At 37.5% G+C, this 20,676-nt stretch overlaps 1 protein-coding gene across 2 annotated transcripts; it reads left to right on the forward strand.

Annotated features, from left to right (window-relative positions):
* Positions 1–125: 125 nt before the first annotated feature.
* On the forward strand, positions 126–20,579 carry LOC122536141 (brefeldin A-inhibited guanine nucleotide-exchange protein 3). 2 transcript variants are annotated; one of them, XM_043668266.1, is made up of 22 exons: positions 126–248; positions 478–611; positions 1,201–1,335; positions 1,766–1,931; positions 2,419–2,548; positions 2,596–2,880; positions 3,024–3,257; positions 3,389–3,616; positions 4,010–4,386; positions 4,738–4,922; positions 5,003–5,165; positions 5,435–5,743; positions 5,837–6,059; positions 6,197–6,370; positions 6,478–6,886; positions 7,235–7,447; positions 7,749–8,619; positions 8,754–8,886; positions 10,808–11,036; positions 14,743–14,969; positions 15,322–16,891; positions 17,449–20,579. In XM_043668266.1, the coding sequence occupies exons 1-22, from the start codon at positions 164–166 to the stop codon at positions 17,590–17,592; spliced, it is 6,624 nt and encodes a 2,207-aa protein (XP_043524201.1). In that variant the 5' UTR covers positions 126–163; the 3' UTR covers positions 17,593–20,579. The 2 variants fall into 2 exon arrangements, with proteins under 2 accessions (XP_043524201.1, XP_043524202.1); XM_043668267.1 differs by having other exon boundaries at positions 2,611–2,880.
* Positions 20,580–20,676: the final 97 nt, after the last annotated feature.

Consider the following 20,676-nt stretch of genomic DNA (forward strand, 5'->3'; position numbering starts at 1 on the left):
TCGAAAGGTGAGATATTGAGGATTTCAAGGGTTATTTAATTTCCCAAGACAGATATGACTTTCTCTCGCGTGAGACAGTTTCTACGGCCCTGGATGCGCGCGTACAGCCAAGCGTGCATTGGCACTCCCGTTATCGATCAGTCGCGTGTTAGTCCACCGTGACATGGAGGATCTCCTGCTGCAGATCGTCCGAGAATCCAGCAATGCAAGACTACAAAATTTACGAAAGTCTGCGCAGGAAGCGTGCGGTGAGTCAATTTAATACATTCTTATAACAAGCTAGTGACACTTGTTTCATCAATTTAAAGCTGAGAGACACTTGTGATAATTACGCTCTGTATTATCTTATCCGCCATTCACTTACCAATTACAATTTCTCGTATTAATCAAGTACTTCTTTTCATCAATTTAAAATGAGAATTTAGAAAATTCTGAAACAAATATTTTTTATTGATTACTTTAACGTGTTTTTTCTAGACTTCCTGGACAAGCAGCAGGGGTTGTTACGTGATCCACCCCACGAGCTGCGGGCAAAATGTCTACATACCTTTCAGCTAGCATTAGAAACGAAGAGGAGCAAATTCGTCGCGTTTGGTCTGTCAGGATTACACGTCAGTTTCTTCTTTTCCTTGACGTTGTGCTAGTTTTGTATCGTGTAACATGTAAATGACGCATCCGCCCGCGCGAAGGAACTTCGCGATAAAGTGAGATATCGGCGACCAGCTGTGACACTTTCAAACAGGGTTTCACGTGATATTCCTTTACTTCTCCTCGTTTCCATCTAAGACATATTTCATAATTCGTTTTTTAAATAAATAATATTTTTTTTGTTTGAAATTCATCATAATTGGATTGCGGATTTTTATACACTTATGCAAGCTTATGCAAAATTTAAATTTTAGTCACGTTTATAAAAATTATTAGTTAATAAATCAATATACATAAGCATCCATATTGACTGATAGGAAATAGAAACTACAATTATTTTGTTAAATATTTAAACTGTACATCTGAATAATAAAAGTGGAATTCTTGGAATTACGCATTTATAGCAAATTTACGATTATAATAATATAATTACTTATAAATTTAGTAAATGAAAATTAATCTGTGCTTAATTAAAAAGATATAAATTTGTATAAAATCCGCAGTCTGTTCGAAATGAGTAATTTATAACTAAGAGCAACTTTTCGAATTCAGAAAATGTTAAGGGACGACAGATTCCAGTCACCCTACGAGCCAGAAGACGACTCTCTTTGGCTTCCCGCACAAATGTTGCACGCGATGAGTTCCATGTTGTCACAGTCAGACGATACGCAGACGGACATGCTAAAAGTGAGTCTAAATTCAATTATGGGATATCCATATGTCTAACTTTGTATTTATACTTCACATGATACTTCACATGATACTGACAAATGACTTTGTATTATACTTCATGATACTAACAAATCAATAATCTTCAAGTAAAATTAAAGATAATAATTAACTCCTTGCCTTGTGACTTTCTTTTCAATTTTCTTAAATATGCACTTAGTCGTTGCAATTTATTACGTGTGTAATTTATATTTATTAATCTTCGATTTGAAGAACTGAAATTAGAAATTCGACTTTAAATTGTATAAGATTTTGTTCTCAATTTTAATATAAATAATTCTCTATTATATTAATGATTTATGAACTCATGATACTATTTAAAAGCTAAAATAAATTAATTAAAATTAATTAAAAAATATTCCATGTCGTAATTAATTTTAATGTGTAGGTTCTGTTACAAGTCGCCTGTTCCTCTTATTGGACAATGAACGGTCGTTTAATAATTGCCATTCTCACTACCTGCTGCGAGGCTTTCGAAAATGGGAATCAAGCGGTGAGAACCGCCGCTCAAGCTGCAACCAGTCAAACCTTGCGATCTTTTTGCCTGTTCCTAGGTAATCTCACTTTTCATTATCCATTCAGAACACGTGTTAGAATTTCGTGATCGTTTTCTAGAATTTATCAGATACTCCATCGCAGAGCTGAACGAAAGTTTGATCAATAAATTTGTGCTTGCGTGACCGGAGTGAAACGTTCTCTGGGAATTCCGTGATTGCTGAGCTGTTTCCTTTGAAACATTCTCGTGAATTTCCTGAAAATTAAAACAATTCATTAATAAATCACGGATGATTTTATGACTGTAGCTAAAGAAATTAAACCTAAGCAAAACATTTAAATGTTTTAGATATTTGAGTATTTTGGATATTATTACAATTTACCTATGCTTTTACTAATTTTTATAATCATTACCTATACTTTTATTTTAGGTATTTCAAATATTTTATATATATTTTATATTTGGAAATTACTATTCTTCGGATACTTTTTATTAATAACTCAAAATTCGCAGTCATTGAATTAATCAAAAATCGTACTTCCCAGACGAGGAGTGTCAGGAAATGGACGAGAACGCAAAGAAGAATAAGAATTTATGGGAAAGAGGTGTCTCCTGTTTCAACGAGGCTTTGCCAATTCTTCAATACATCTGCAGCAAGTTGGACGAAGCTCAAAAGTATGCAACAAAAATATTGATATTAATTGAATACGCATAAACTTTAGAAAATCTTATTGCAGCAATGGCAGAAACGGAAACACCGTGGTGTTTCTACTGGAATGCTTGCATACCTTGATCTCTTCCCTGCCGCAGAAAATCCATACGAACGCACACTTCACTACCTTCCTCTGGCAGAAATTCTGTCCTGCGTTGATAGCTTTCCTAGGTACACCGAGAGTCGATAAAACGTTCACGTCTAGGGAAGGAAAAGAAAACGAAATTGGAAGAGGATCTGGTTATTTGGCTACTTCTTTGAGCTTTGATAGTCATCAAGCTAAAACTGTTTACAGGTATATAATATTAGACATGAGAAAACTTAGAAGCTTCCTAACTCATTTACGAATCACAGTAAACAAAGATCTGCATCATTAAATTTCGTATAAACGTATAAAATTATTATTTACAAAAGACTTGATTATTTTTATATTTTCAGCATTGGGACTGAATTAGTTCGATTAGTGGGCTGTGTGGGTCCCCTTCGTCCAGTTCTAGAATCAGTATTTCACAGAATGTTACTATACCCTCCACCCCAGCAACGCTTAGAACCTTTGAAAGCGTTGAAAGAGCTTCTGCGAAGTCCAAGTCGAATGGTCGACTTTGCTGGGCCATTATTAGTGGAAGAAGACAAATCTAGTCATATTCAGAGCGACATGGCTTTAATGAGATTGTAAGTCATCATTAAACTATCAGAGATAAATGATCTGCACCGCTGCAATTTTACTTTTAAGCTAACAAACAACGTGCAATATATTTCTTCTAATGTAATCTAAGTTAATTCATTCATTCATTTCAATACAGAGCTATGGATTCAATCGAGGAGTCAACAACTGGTGGTTTGAGTACGTTGCACGCTAGCGTGTCGTGCGTAGTTGCAATGCTATCCGCTCTTCAAGAATTATGCGAGGGGAAGGCCATTAATCACACCTACACGTGCACGATCAATAGTTTATACGAAGACTTGGAATCCTGTGACTACAAGGGACCTTTGACTTATCAAAGCATGGCACGGTTACCAAAAACTTACAGGTGAGTTTCAACCCTTTGCGTTCAGAATGTTATCTGGAAATATATTAAAATCAGTCTAGAAAATTAGATTGGAGTCAGTAAAAATCTTCATTATGTGTTTGTAATATAAATAGAACTTATTATTTTTGTGAAATTTAATAATTCGTAAAAGAAAACATCAAGTATAAAAATATCAACAAACATCGCGCAATTTTCAAACGATGAACTTCTTTTCGTAATTACTTTCTCGAGTAATCACGCGTTGAAAGATTATACGATACAAATATAGTATGTTTTAAATTAACATTGTATAAATTATAACATATCAGAATATCTCCGAATGATGAATAATTACATTTCTCAAAGAATGTAATTTTAAAAAATCAATGAAAATCGTTAATAATTTCATTTTAGAGAGCAACTGGAGCTCATGAAAAAGGGGATAGGTTCTGATTCTGACTCTTCAGGACATGGTCCTTCAGAAGATGGCGATTCCACGGACACAGAAGGTCCTCAGAACGAATCTGACGAGGTCCAAGAAGAGAATAGCCTGGAAGACAACGACTATGCGATAGAGAACGAAAGAGAGAGATTGAGACTAGAAAAATTACCAAAGTGTCTTCACGTGGGTCGTCAAGTAGCTGACGAATGCAACGTGGATATGGAGAGGCACAACGCTAGAAAATTTGTCAGGACGTTGAGAAGTGACCTAATTCCCATGGTGTTGAGCCTTAGAAGCAATATAGAGGTTGATGAAGCTTTGCAGAACTTTGCTTCGGAATACTGTCAAGGTACGATAATAGTATCTATAGCTGAGATTACTGAAATATAATATTTTTGTTTAGGACATCGTATTATCTATTGCCTTCTGAAATCATTCAACTTTCTAGTAATTCTCCAATTTTAAATTGTGATTTCTTAGAAAATTACTGAGATTTTCATGCGAGATTTGGCTATTGTTTTGAAGTTTTTATGTCACGAAGTATTTGAAGATATTAATTAATAATGTAACAATCTATATTAACTTTAATAATATTAATAATTCTTCTAACTGCTAATTATAAGCTTAATTAATTATTAGATAATTTTACCTTATAAATTCCAAATTACGTAATAATCCAAAATAATTCTCTCGTTCTCAGGAGTTTTCACAACGCAGCAAAAGATGCAGGAACAGACAGACACCAGTACGGATTCGTGTGCACTGATTACGATCATGAATGCAGATGGAATTTATTTGGCCACTTACGCGGCGTTGTTGTTGAATCTGAAATTGATTAGGATTAATTACTATCATGAAGATAATCGTCAGGTTCCCATTAGCGAGGTATCAGCGATGTTCAAACTCATTTAAATATTTTTCTGCAAGTTTGATGATTTCTAAGGAGCTTCTGTTGAATTCTTCAGGAACAATTTGTGGAGGAAGTACATGGATCTGGAGTTCTGGTCTATCTTTCAGCAACCTGGCTGTCTGAGCTTTACCAGCAAGTCCTCGCGTGTAATTTGCTTGAGAAATGTGGCTACAATCCGCACTACACGGAGAACAGCGCCCTGATAAACGTGCTAACTGGTAAATTTAATTTATATAAAAATCTGAAGTGAAACCTAGACTCTTTGCATTCAGAAGTCTTCGAATTAGGACCACTCAAGATTTTTAATAGAATAAGTAAGAATTTTGTGATAGTAATTAAATAATTTTTAACAACAGTTTTCTTTAGTAAATATTATTAGCAATATTTTAATCATTAACAATTATGGACTAATTTTGCACAAATATTTTGTACTATCATTATTTTAGGAAGCATCTAGAATTAAAAAAAAAAATTTTACTTTTTTAAGATGTGGATGGAATTCCTGGAAGTCAGAGAGGCGGGCAGCTTTTGTCCGATTACATAAGATTGGAAAAAGCTCAACTGTCTCGAAGTGAACCAACACCGGAAGCAGAAGCGGGAGCGAAACTTTCGAGGAGAGTACTGACGTGTTGCTGGAGAAGCATGATGACCGTGTTGACGACAGGATTGAATCCTCCTAAGGAACAGAATAACAAAGGAATATTGAGTAGAGACGGTGGTAGACGAGGTATCAGAGATACCGTCATCTTGTCTTTAGAAGGACTTCACAAAGCTGCAAGTCTGAGTAACGTATTAGGTAAGTATCACCTCTTGACACGTCGTCACGCAAAATTTATAATTTTCAATTTTTATAAAATGTTACAAAGTATTTCATTTTCATATTGCTTAGGTCTACAAAATCGTTGTGGTTCCATCTTCGCTCTATTAGTGAAAGCAGCCTGTACCGAGCAGTCCATCTCGAAAATTACGAGAACGAAGGATGTTCTACGTCTGAAATTGCAAAATAGGGCAACCAATATTCACACGTCTCACGCACTGAGTATGGACGTGCTTTTAGGAAAAGGTTTAGAGCTTGGAAGTCATGGTAGCGATTGTTGGCCTCACGTTTTCACGTAAGACAATTAACAATTTAAATTTCTTCGAATAAAATAATGCTTAATCAAATAAATTATTACTACAAATAATACTTAATAAAAAAGAATTATAAACACCGATTGACTATTAATTAATTCTGATTGTTTGAAAAAAGGTGTTGCTTGTACGTGAGCAAACTGGAGCACGATTTCTTTGGAAGGAATCAGAATCCATCGTTGCCTAAAACCCAACAAAAGAAAGAAAAGAAAGATAGTTCAAATGGAGATCCAAAGGGAAGCCAAGATAGATTGAAACTTAATTTCAACATCACCGAAGAAGAAGAAACATGGTAAAACTATATATGAAATTTTGATTCTCAACAAATCAATTAAATCTAAAATTATCCATTATCTACTGAAGCAATGTTCATCACTGGGACAAAATTTATTATTTCAGTGTGGATGTCTACAGTTTCCTATCCAGTCCATATACACATAACTCCAATACAGATACAATTCCAGAAATAATCCAAGAATCGAATGCAGACAGTCAATTTAATGGAATACTTCCAGCTGACTACGCTGCGAAAATAATCTGTGTTCTATCTCAACAAGTCGACAGACTATTCGAAAACGCTGCATTGAAATTGAACCTTAAAGCGTTGTGTTTATTTCTGACTGCCCTTTGCAAAGCCAGTAAGGCTCAGTTATTCAAAACTACGGATGGGTTCAAAGATAATAAGAAATTTTGGTGGAGAAGAAGCAAACCCAGAGAAAATGAAATGAACGTGTTGCTTTTGGCTCGATTGGGGGAAGTTATGCTAAAGTGTGTGAAGAGCGGAAGACCTCTGATTCATATAATGAGGGTGAGAGAAATTTAAGAGCTGTGTTCTTGATAGAATTAAATCTCTTTCTCGTCTGAGAATTTCTTAATTTTTATAAACTATGAACTTTTGTCTAAATTAATTCTAAATGATTTCACATTTTTCCAAATATTTTAGTAATTCTAAATTACTGCTTGAATCTTCAATTGAATTTAATTTTCAAGTCTATTTTCAATTTGAAAGGTTTGAATATTGTATATGAACTTTTCCAAATTATTTTCGAAGACTTTTGTTTAACTTTTAATAAAATGCAAGTAAGATTAAGAAACAAAGAATTCGGATTTATTAATTTTATAAGAACCTATCAGAATTTCTTTCGTAATATCTTAGATTTGGAGTATCCTAGGGCCACACTTTATGGAGGCAGCTTGTCACAAGGATCGTGGCATTTCGAAAAAAGCAGTACAATGTATTCACGATTCAATGGCAGCTTTACTGAACGAACAAGTGGAATTACCTCACTTCCACTTCAACGAGGCTCTCTTCAAACCTTTCGAGAACCTATTGTGCCTGGAACTTTGCGACAGTGACGTTCAAGATCAAGTGAGTCTTCCTCTATCTTTATTCTTTACCTTTAACCTTTTCATACTATTGCTCGACAAAGATTTGAATGCAGTACTACAAAATATTTTTATATTCGAAAATATACAGTATCTAATTGAAATTTTATCATATTTAATGCCTTACTTTAGTACTTACTTTTTATAAAAGATGAAAACCATAAAATTGTTGTACTTGTATAAATTCTGAAGAATATTAAATAATTATTTTCTAAATCACTCGTTCCAAATTGCACCGTCAAAGGGTTGAATCGACCGCCAAAGAAATCACAAATTCCTTCCAGATTGTCAGTTGCATCTGCGAGTTCGTAGAGACCAACAGAACCGAGATTCGATCAGGTTGGCGTCCACTTTTCGGAGCGCTACGCGTAGCTTCCGTCGGCAACTCAGATTCCGTGGAGTCTGCGCCACTCTTGGAAGTCTTCAGGGTTTTTCTCTCCACGGACAACACCCTCGTATTCGCCAATGCAGCACTAGATTGCATTCTATGCCTTTTGAAACACGTGCGAGGCATCGGTGACACGGAGAGCCACCAAGATGACCAGGACCAAGTCGACATCGCAGAATCCCGTAAAATGAGACTCTGCGTCGAGAGTCTCAAGTATCTCCTGAGCTGCAGCGATATTCTTGCGTCGATGTACGGTATGCCGGCTTGCCCGATCTTCCATTCAGCCCAGAGAATCCAGGTCTCCACCATTCCTCAATACGTCGATCCAACGATACCCAACTCCGAGCTGATCAGGTTCGACAAGCACGTTGAGTCGATGCAGGAGATGATACCTGAAAAATCGCACGATATATTAATGGACAATGTTCATACAATTACTACGTTACAAAGCATGGACAAGCCGAGCGGGATCTTGCGAGTCTGGTACATTTTGATCGAGGGCCTGGCAAGCGCTACCATGATCTGCCCTAAACGTTACCAACCACACACGTTGGAAACCTTGTTCCATTTGCTGAGAGACACGTTGAACGTCCCCGGGCCAACCTTTGGTCTGTACTGCGTGAATCATCTGCTTTTGCCTATGGTGCAGAATTGGTTGAGGAGGACCTCGAAGATCTTTAGAGGATGGGACAATTTCGCGCCGAATTTTAAGCAGTGCTGCGGATTGACTACGGATTTGGTTGTTGATTATTTAACTCACTTGCAAGGTAACTGAACAGGGTGAAAGTTAACGCTGTCGTTTTTCATTTTGTCTGTCTCGAGAGAGAATTAATGATAAATGCGTGACAATTTGGAACAAAGAGGGATAAAATTATAGTTTGGGTTTGTAAATGGATTTCAGGACCCGAGGTTGTTAGAAACGATGCCTATTTACCAGCCACGACGCTGATGTTGAAGCAGTTGTTGCTAGTGATGGCGGAATGCGTGGTCCAACCTACGGAAAGTATAGCTCGTCTAGGCTGTGCCTGTATTAGGTGAGTCCGCTTTGATTCAAGTAGATCTGTAACAACTGTTCAGAAGTTTGAAATCGAATACATATCCTGTGTTAACGTGGATGGAATCGAAGTTTTCACAACACAATGCTGGTGACTCACTATCCAATTAAGATCATCGAGTCGCAAAGAAGGCGTCAACCTACTAAAGTTCTATTAAAGATGAGAATCAATCGAAATTTGATCAAAAATCTAAAACCATTTTAATTTTAATCAATTGAATAGAATCAATTTGTTCTACCAGATCGAAAAAATAATTAAATCTACATACAGTTTGAAAATAATTAAATCTATATCGTTACCAAAATTATACTAGTTCGAAACTCTTAAGGCTAAATTAGAAAGATAATTACATCTATATTTCGTTACTAAATCAATATTTAAATCACCTGAAGGAATCAAATGAGCGAGCTTCGGAAAGATCAAAGATCCTAATCCTATCTTCACGAACTGATCTAATCAAAAGCCTAGCCTAAAAGCAATTACAAAAACAATTAAATCTACGTATTACCAAATTTACACCTTCAATGATTGGAAAGAGTCAAACGGAAAGAGGAAGTGCGTCAAGAAGATCCGAGATCAATCAAACCTCAATCAATTAAAAAAATAATTTAATCTGTACATATGTATATTATCTACGATAATCGGAAGAATCGACCGAAAAGTCGTAGGTAGTTTTTCGACTGAAAAAGTAGGCTCGAAGAGCAAGGATCGATCACAAGAGAGAAAGGGTGAATCATAACGCGGAGGTTCGTTGGAATGTCCATCGACGGAGGTTAGATATATCGTTACGGGCGTAGCGTGCGTGTAAGATGATAACGAAGCTTGACAGGCTGTCCGGTGGGATAAGGTAGTCACCGACACTCGACACCCCCGGAGCGTCGTGCCAGCGACTCACACAAATCCGACGAGAAAGAGAGAGAGAGAGAGAGAGAGAGAGAGAGAGAGAGAGAGAGAGAAAGAGAGAGAGCGTGTATCGCGACAGCCCCCGTCTCTTCTGTCTATCTTCCTTTAACTTTGGCCCAGTCTGGCTCCGTTCCTCGTTCGTTTTCTCCATATTAACGCACGGCATACATCGACGCGTGTAATTCAATCCTAGCCGGGGTCGATCGCGAAGTATCGATGTACAGGCGTGCGCGGAGTTTAAAAACGGGACAGGTTCGCGGGCAAGATAACTAGCCTGGCACTGAATGACGAACGGGATCCTGGTCTGAAATCTGTAAGGCTGAAACGAACGGCAAAATTAGTCGATTAATTTCCTCTTCTTGACGAATTTTTATATCCTTTTGTATGTAATCGCTATTTTTAAAATTTCAGCTATAATTACGTTGAGTCTCTTATTATTTTTGAAGTTAGTCGATACTTAGAACAGAATACAAGTTAATTTTCTGATAAAACGGCTAAAAATCTTCAATCTGGTCCACTGTGTGTATGAATTTTAAGCGATTATCAGATGGAGCACAAAATTTTCGCTAACAAGACCCAACAGGTGGCCATCCACTATCGCCTCATCCCCTTTTCCTTACGTCGACTATCCCCTATATATAATAGACGTGTTGCGACTGTGAATTGCGGCTGTCTGTCAGCGAAACCCCTGTCTGATTCATCCTCTTGTTCCCTACCCCCTTGTTGGCTATCCCTTACACGCTGATTGCACGCTGATACATCGCAAATGCCAGAGAATCACCCACTCTTTTAATAGTACCAATCCATTTCTGTTCTTTATCAGTAGACATGTTTAGAGATTCTTAATCAGTACTCTTTGCGTAAAGTGAGTGAATTTTTTTTGAATCGTCTGAAATTGTTTGACCTTTCAAAGTTTCTGAACTTATAGGACGTACAGGAAGTCCAATTTTCAGGACACTTCTGTAATTCAATGCGACGATGTCCAATGTCTGCGCAGGCACGTTCTGGTAAGCAGCGGGCCGCTACTCACCCCAGAACAATGGGAGGTCTGCGGTGTCGCCTGTTACCGCGCTTGTTCAAATTCCCTGCAAGAGCTGCACCAGTTGACCATGGCTTTCTCGCCGAGGTCCGAGTCCTTTTACGGTGACGTTGCACAGGTCAAGGTCGCCGCGCGACGGGATGCGACGATCGAAGAGTCCGAGAGGCTACGACAGCTCGCTGCTCAGGTAAGTTGCTCCGTCACGCTCCCGATATTTCGATATCTTTTCGTTATATCGACGATGATATTACACTACTCTGGCTGTTTGACGTTTGTTGTGCTTCTCTGTGCCCTCACAATCGCCACCGAGATTCGTCAGCTGAGCGTTGTTCATTCGACGATCCTCAAGCCGGATCGATGATAGTTAGAGAAACCCTTACTCGACTCGATGTTCCTTTAGCTGTCAAAATTCTTTGCCGCTTACTTCTCTCTATTCGAACCGAACAGTTTGCAACGATAAGGAAGTAGCTCTCGTATTTAAATTGCGTTAATCTAATTTCATCGTGATAAGCTAACATTTGATTTATATCAACTGATTTAACTCTTTGCGCATGAAAAATATTTTCTAACTAGTTAATTATAGACATGAATTTATTAGGTAAAATTCATGTACATTTACATTTTATATTTCACGACAAGATATCTATTAAAAAATTATTAAATCTATTAAAAACAATATACTTATATTGGTACATTTTAATGACTTGATAATTCAATGTAATTGGCGTAATAATAATACTAATAAAAACTAGTAACAAATTATAAATGATTCGATGAACTAATACATAAGTTTGACGCTTGATTATTAATAAAATTATTCGAAACTGAGACCACTTCCTTATCGCAGTAACACCTTCAACCAATTCTTTTCATTTGTCTACATATCTACATAAATGTTTATTCGTATATTTATAATATTCGGCTATAATGAGTGTGAGAGAATCTATTATACATATAACGTAGAATTAAAGAAAAAAAAAAAAAAAAAAAAAAAAAAATGCATATATCGAGAAAAAAAATTGCCTGTGAGAGAGTGTCACACGTGGTGCCCTCCTGACCTGACTTGCTCTCAGGTGAGCCAGCTGCGCGAGGTACTGTCTGCAATCAAGAGACAGAATGCGGCGTCACTGCCGACGACACCTTTCCAGGATTCGATGACCATTGAGACGACACTGATCGACCAGCACACTACCTCCTACTCCGTTGGTTGTAGGCAGCACACGACACCTCTCGATTACACTAACACTACGTCGAACACGGGTCCCCATTGGCTTTAGCCGCCCACGGTAACTCACGTCATGGATTTTAAGAAAAAAAAAAAAAAAAAAAAAAAAATCAATGAGAAAATATAAATACNTTTTAAAAAAAAAAAAAAAAAAAAAAAAGAAATCAATGAGAAAATATAAATACAAAGTAAAAGTTAAAAGAGAAAACGATAGGAAGAAAGCAAACAGATAAACGAACGTAATCGCATCGATTCTTCCTCTGTCGACCGATGAAATATTTTGAGAATGGAATTATTTTTTTTCTTTGGAGAACTTTCGAGAAGAGAGATTACGATTTGTTCGTTGGTTTTTGACCGAGAAGAAGGAGATACTTACTCGTGACACGTGCTCGTCGTCGTCGACAGGCCTGCTTTCGAGAGCCATGATTCTTCGCGACTCAGGATCCACTGCGACCGCAGCTTTTCTTCTGCCTTATCTAGCTCCTTTACGAAAGACTTTCTCTTCGTGCGACGTTGTGATAAGTCCTGGTTGAACTTCGATTCGTGGCATTTTTTCTTCTCCTTTTTATCACTATAAAATATCGTACGAATATAAGTGTGGCATTTAAAATAATACAAGGAACTTTTTGAAAGTTACGCGCACGTAAACAATATAATATTTACGAAGGCGTAATTTTTAAACTAATAACGAGACTTTTTGTCGGTTTTCTCGCACTTTTAGTTGATGAACTAAAGCGAGAAATCTAGTGTGCTTTGAAACGAAGTTCAGCTTGTATGTCTTTTTCTTTTTGCATCAACGTGCCTGGCGACTCGTGCGCTTTGCGTGTATTTGCGCTGGCATCTGAATGGCTGAAATGGCAATACGGTGGCACAGAATTAACCTTCGATCACGTAAAATCGTTCCTCGATCCATTAAGAACCAAAGAATGATTTACTAAGTTCAACATTCAATTTCTTTAACCTTTAGCAAAATTAGAAAATCTAGATGAAAGACACGTTAAGCGAATCCTTGGAACTTCTTCTCGTAATTCCAACGAGTTAAAGAATAAAATTTTACAAGTAAGACGTTGCCTTAACTGTGGTTCTTAATAGGTTAAGCAACAAATAATGATTTAGATTTTTTAAAAATAAATAAATTATCAGGCAATTTTACGTAAAACTGAATGTTTGTCGAAAGTGCCAAATCAGAGAAAGAGATCCTTGTACCTAAAGCAACGTATTGTCAATACGTTTGTGGTCTTGATGTATTTTTGTACCGCTCGAACGTGTTCGATGCAGTATATGTGAAAATACAGACATGCTTCTATCATTCGCTGTGATGCGTTTTTGTATTGCACCCTTGTTCCTTCATCGGCCTGCGCGGTGAAAATTAAACCGATGGTAAACAGCGGAGAAAGGGCGTGGAAAAATCGAAGTATGCCTGTCGACGCTGAGACGACACGATTGGTCATCAATCATCTCGTTTAGATGTTTGCACTCGCTGGTAGAAGGCACAAGTCAGGCTGCAGAACCTCTTCGACGAGAGAGGTCCTTTTCATTACGATCATCTAGACATTAGAAAAATTCTCATTACAAGAATAATTTTGTATTAAATTCGACGTATATTCCGACTTGAAATTTTGGAGCAGAGTTCGAACAAAAGTGACGATATTCTCTGAAATTATAACTTCTATTTGTATAAAAATTGTTTAAATGCGCGAAAAAATTTATTTCATCTAAAAAGCAAAAGGTGCGAGCATTAAGTTGTATTATATTTATGATTTAGATGAGATATATTTGTGCAATTTCGCACTTCAAAAATCCGCATTCTATTGAGAAAAATGAAATTTATAATTGCAATATTCATATCTTGCAGAAGAATAAGTTAACTATGTCTAAAAATGAATATTCAACACTCGTATCAAGAATTACAATATTTCATATTTCTCAGAAATACGCGCGAAGAATTCTATTTTGCCTAAAGAAGAAAACAGCGCTCCAAAATGCTGAGTAGCAGTGTACGAATTTCCAATAACTTCACAGAGACATTGATTAATACGGATGATACGGATAATTAATGAAATAAAGAAGGACCCTGTCGTTGGCCGAGATATCATTTAAATTTAACCTGGCACGGTCTTGCGTATCACCATTAAAATCCATGGCTTGAGTCCATGGCTAGAATTTCACTGTCACATAATATGTACGTGATGAGATATACGACACCTATTCTAGAAGCTGCAGCTTTCGTAGAATGCACACACGTTTACTGACTGACTGAATTAATCGAATCACGTTAGGTTCGAGCTAGAGGCCACCGTATCTCGACATCAACTTTTTCAATTATTCACCGGTACACGGTGCGAACATCCATCTCTTACATCACCACATCACCGACATCATCATCCGCAACAGTTTTCCCAGACATCACGCACGATTGCTTTTGTAGCTTCTCGAGTCGAATACGCATAACGAAACGAGGAAAGAGAAAGAAATTAAATTCCTTGAAATTCAAATTAGGCAACTAAATTGAGTTCAAACTCATCGAATGTTTAAGAAAGAAAAAAAAAAAAAAAAAAAGGAAAAAAAACGAAGAGAAACTCGTGTCGAGGATCTACGAAGAATCGTGCGATGAAAGGATTTTGAATCGATGTTGGGTAGAAATTGAAGGAAACTCTTGTCTCTTCAGGTGTTCCTCTTGGAGGAACAACGCGGCGAAGATACTTCGAGAAGATCCGACGACAGATCCTACGTTTTCCTTCTGTATCCACCCTCGGTGGGTTCCACACTCAATCCCGATCTTTATATCGTTAGAGTTCAGCTGAGAGCGTTGGTTGTCGGCCTCCTGGTCCATCAGATGCTTCTTCATTGCATCGCCAGTATACTATTGCAAGGTCCTGACTCGTCCTATCCTAGGTACGTACATATATTTTTGAACAAATACCAAGCTTTCCTAATCGTTCTTCTTAACACATTCGCTGAGAAAAGAAAAATAATTAAAGAGAAAGAAAAATTATTGAATCGTGTACTTCAGTTTTTTCGCAAATTGAGATATACAGAATAAACGATTGATTTATATTGATATTAATTTTTAGAAACGTTTGTAAAATTTCAGCTTTCTATTTATTATTCAGAAATCGTAGATCGAAAGATCGGAGTTAATTTTAAATAGCAAATCGAAATCAGTTTTGAATAAAATCACAAACAACGAACATGTTAAACATACAAATTTCGTAAAACACTTCTAGAAACTTCACTTCGATTGCAGCTTGTCAGTGGTCATACCACAATCGGCAGCATCCACGTCGCCGAAATCAGTGACGCCAGGCTTCCTGTCTTGTTTAGCCAGCCATCACATAGACATCTTCCTCTCAGCCTTGGACCTGTCCTATGCAACAGCCCTAAAATTCGACTGTCGTCCCGGATTGAAATTCCTAGTACAGAAGGTAGCGAACCTCCCTCAACCAGCGAATCTCTATCGACAGGCTGGAGTGGCTTGGACGATCAAGATCATCACGCTGTTCGAGCTTTGTCTCCACGAGATAGAGAACACCCAAGCAACCCTGGAAGTCGTGAAGACGATCCTCACCTCGAGTCCCGAGGACAAGGAGCTTCTCAAAAGTCCCACTCTGCGAAAACTCGTCAAGTACCTGCGACAGTTGCGAACGACCTTCGAGGAACTTTGCGAAAGTTACGTGGAAGTGGTTCTGGACGAGGACGGGAGGCACACGAGGGTAGACAGTTTCTCCGAGAGGAAAATATTTCTGTTGGTAGCGCAGCCGGACGATTTCCCGGAGATCACCTGCAAAGAGCCGATCGGCGACAGAGCTCTAGCCACCCCAGCGCCGGTGAAATTGCCAGCAGATCCGGAAGAGGATGCGGAAGATCAGCTGGATCAAGAGGATCAAGAGGACATTGAGAACTACAATCCGAACTTCGACGACGAAAGTGGATTAGAGGAACTTGGTCCGGAGTGTGAAGACGATCCGAGGCCTTTCAGACTGTCTGACCTAGCGGTGGAGTATTCCACTGACTCCGGTCCTCAGTCCGAGCCAGAGACTGACGACTCGAGACCAGTTTCTAGGTTGGGCTCCGTCACGGAGAAAGTTGTGTATCCGGATAGATCTGGCGGCACCTCTAGCGAGGGATACATAGACGGGAAATGCAGTTCGACTACACCGGCGTCGTTGCAACTGATCAACGCTAGGGACAATTTGTGTTACAAGTTCGGCTCGCTGAGGAGAACAGAGTCTGTGGATTCGTTCGGCACTTCTGTTTTGGAGATCAAATCTACGAACACTGGTCTGACGTACGACGAGGTCGACCTGTTCAGAAAATCGAGACTGGAGAGAAGAAGAAGCGATGCCTGCTTGTTGACTCGGAAGAGCTCCCTGAGATTTGTCGAACCGATCGGGATCGACGACTCGGAGAAATTCATGAGATTCAGCTCTGGTAATATTCGATGTAGATCGGTGATGGAACTGAGAAAGAGAGCTGGATCCACCGTGGCTGGATCTACCGTGTCTGGGTCGTCGAATGACTTCGAGATGTCCTCGCGTGTTTCTTCGAAAGTTGGGGTGAAAGAGGAGGACGATCTGCCGAAGATTTTTGACAACATAGACGAGTTGCTGCGTGACTATGAACGGAGTAAGCGAGGATTTAGAACGAATCCGTTCTTGAGAAAGAATGGAGAAGATTCTAACGCGGAGACTGAAGAATCGCCGAGGCGGGAGTTCGTGTTTTGCAGGAAGAATAACGTCTGCAAGGATAGCGAGGCTCACAGGAACGCTTGGGCCGAGATGTTGAGCACGGTTTTGGACTGGACTTTGGCTTTGTCTGTAAGTTATACAAATTGTTAATCAAATTGTTTTTGAATTTTTGTGAATGAAAGTTTCAGATGTGAGCTGTATTTTCGTGAGAAATAGTAGTGGACGAAAGAAAGTTCATAATTAATATTACGTTCTGATTAAATGTTGTAGTGAATATCTCATTTTTATTTTCTAAATAATATATTCTTTGTCATACTGATAGAAACCTATTCTGAGATATATTTTACATTTAGTCTAAAAATATGATATATATATATATATTTATTTCCTTATCATTTATCTCTTAAACTGTCTTTGTCCATCACTGTGCAAAATTGTACAGGGTTCTATAATATATGTTTTAAATTTTAAATATTCATATAATTTCATAAAATATATGAAACATTTGTTTCAAGTGAAATATAAATGATTTTAGAAGATTAATTTTCGGCTCACAACCAGAAATGTCATTTCACAAAAATTTTGCAACACCAAGAAATGTCTGAAGTCGCTGATTTGAAACTTCTTGTTGTACACATCGAGGTCTTATCTTATCTAAAGTGCGATGTTAAAAATATTTTTCACAGGACGATCAACTGATTCCGCTGCTTCCTGTTTTCGTCAGTGGTGTGAGAGTACTGACACGGTACGCGGTCGACCAGGTTCTCAAGCAACGATTGTCCACGCTTTTCCATCGAATTGCAGTGTTGTACGGGCTGACGAGCAATTAGGAACAGCTTCAATACATCTGGGAACAGATGTATTTTCACAATTCGTTCTGAAGTAGACGATGGATGTTAATCATTGAAAAGATGTCTGCTGAAACTGTCTTCGTCGTTTGCAAAGTTTCTGTGTCTTCGTGATTGACGACTCTTCGAACAACATATGCAATATATATAACTGGTTTCAGTCAATATATTCGTAATAAATATTAAATCTTCAATTTTAAGACGAAGAACATTAATAGACTGATGATTAGAGTCAATCTACGAGATTAAGATGAACAGCAAGGGGAATAATCAGCGAATGATTTCAATGAACACGTTAAGCACCTGCGTTCTCAACGTTCCTTATCTTACTGAAATTTTAAGGACCACTCTACGTGTCATGCTTATTAAATAAATTTCAGAGAACAACTTAGAAATTCGACGAGGGAACAAAGTATAAAGTTCACAGTAATCAAACAGAAAGGGAGAAAGAAATAATAAAGATTTTACGACTGATGGATCGAAAATCGAAAATTTTGTTACTTCATAAAGAAATAGATTTTCAGAAGAACTTCATGTGATATATTAAAAAACGAGAGGGGGAAAAAATAAGATGAATTCAAGGAGATTATCAAGAAGATCAAAAATCATTTCGTTACTTCGGCTTTATGAATAACTGAATGATTTCGAAGTTCGAAAAGGAAACCGATAAGAGAGATTTCACAATCATCGAGAAGATCAAAGATAGCTACTATAATTTGTGACTTCACGAAGAATCGACTGATTTCCAATTCGAATAATCAGACACGCCGCGGACATGATAAAAAATATTCGAGAAAGAAGAGAATAATTAATTGCAAACAAATATAAAGAACTGGATGAGATTTTTAATTTCTATCGTCGTATGTATTAATAATTAACAATGTCCAAAAAGATGATCCGTATCAAGGTCTATGTTCTCCGTCGTCTTTTTCCAAATTTTAAAATCAAACTCGAAATATCCTAATTCTCGTTTCTTCTTTACCAAATACAATGAACGATTTCTTTAAAGAAAAAAAGAACTGACGTAAGAGAAAGATAGCACGATCAGTATGACCAAAGATCGTTTCGAACACGAGTTCTCAACCTCGCGAGGAATCGAACGACTTCGAGCTGGTGATGCACGCAACAGAACGACGTAATTTCGATTGTTTCCTCGAAGAAGAGGAACGACGTCCTCTTTTGAGCGTATAGGCCTCGCCTATCTCTAGTTTACCGCTGAGACGCGTCGACACGGAAAGACAAGGATTTTATTTACGATCTACTCTGCACGCACGTCTTCTCGATTCTCATTTTATGCTCTTTGCGCTTAACTGTAGTTTGCGGTCCAGTCGCAGAGAGTCGGACGTACCGTGGGGGGTTTTACTTCCACCTCGCATCGGTCGGACACACGCGTCGCGACCAGTTCGATACATTTCGTCAGCTGCCAACGCAGGTTGCCTATTGATTCTTCACAAGTTTTTCAGAGTATCCTAGAAAAGAAAAAGGAAAAGTGAGAAACTAGCGAATTTTTTTTTAAAGAACTCTAGAATTTCTTTTTAGACTAGCCACTTTGGAAAATTATAGTACTTCTTTCTTCAATTCAAAAAATTCTTTCTTGAAGAAATGTAGAATTTCTTTTTAGAGAGTGTTTCGAAAGAATTCTTTTACGAAGAGTTATGAAATTTCTTTTCCCTTCTTTTTTCTTTTTTTTAAAGAAAACGGAGGAAATTTCGTAAAGAATCTCAGAGCGATTCTTCTGCCTTAACATTTCCGGAAGCGAACCGAGAACTTCTAGAAATAGGGAAGCGAGTTACACGTGATCTTCTAGATTTCTAAAGATTCTCAGAATGTTTCTTACTTGGACACGTTACTTTATCCACGAGCCGGATATATCAGAGGGTAACTGTTATTAATATAAAAGACGAAGGCGTAATTACCGTGTTAAGATTAAAAAAATCGACGATCTTTAAGTTTCCAAGCTAATAACAAATCGCCTATAGTAAAGGAATAATTAAACTTTGAACGAGCAGGGAAGGAATTTTGATCGGTAGAAAGCTTTCTGATTTTTGCCAAAAAGGAAAATTTCTCGAAATGCATACCGAAGATAAACCGTAGCGAAACGAGACGAAGACGAGATGAAAATGATGCTATATTCTTTTGTAAATAGTAAAAAACGCCACTGGTGTATGACTACGCGATCAAACCAGATGGGTTAGTTATACAGTGACTCAAAAAATTGATTTCGTCTGTTCAGGTTTTCACAGCTTATCCACTGTGATCATTGTTTTCTCAGTATTCAGAATCAGACGAGTTTGCATTTCCTTAAAGACGCATGGAAATTCGAATTATTTCAAAAACGTCTGCTTTGTGCTATAAATACCCATGTATAAAGTAAAATATAATAATTGCAACGTCAATTTCTGAGTACGTCTCGAAATCTCAAAATATTCATGAAAAAATCAAATGAAAAGAATATGTCATATTCTTTTAAAAGAATAAGTTTCATTGAAACGAGTATTGTAAAGTTACATCGAGAATTCTAGAAATTGATCAAATCTCGTTCAATAAGAATTAAAGCAGATTCGATCAGTTTTTCGAGTGACTGTATTTTTATCGTTGATTTGTACTGTTCTCATATTTAGCCAACGACTAGCAAATGATTCGTTAGTTTCGTTTTGTTGCTTCGATATATATTATACATATATTTTGTATATCGTTTGTAAGTTAGTGACGAGGGGAGGATAAATACCGACTGTTATACAAGTCCATCGACTCCACGAATTTTCTAATTCTGTCCTGAGATAATTCCATCGGTGTTGTACAAGTATTGTTGAGCGTTGGATCGTTTAAACGAAGAAAAAAAATGTGGAGGGATTACTAATTGATAATAAAACGTGCCTACGTAGACCCTGTCCCTTTTTGTTTTTTCTTTTTCAATTTTTTCTTTTTTTTTTAAGCAACACACCAAAAGAAAAAAGAATAAGTAAACGTAAAAATTCTACTAACTGAATATAATTTTCTCCATGGCGAGAAAAACAGAAAAAAAAAAAAAAGAAAAACGGACAGTATTGACGTAGTATTTTTAAT

The sequence above is a fragment of the Frieseomelitta varia genome, unplaced genomic scaffold (genome assembly GCF_011392965.1).
Source record: "Frieseomelitta varia isolate USP_RPSP 00005682 unplaced genomic scaffold, Fvar_1.2 scaffold_803, whole genome shotgun sequence".
Taxonomy (NCBI): domain Eukaryota; kingdom Metazoa; phylum Arthropoda; class Insecta; order Hymenoptera; family Apidae; genus Frieseomelitta; species Frieseomelitta varia.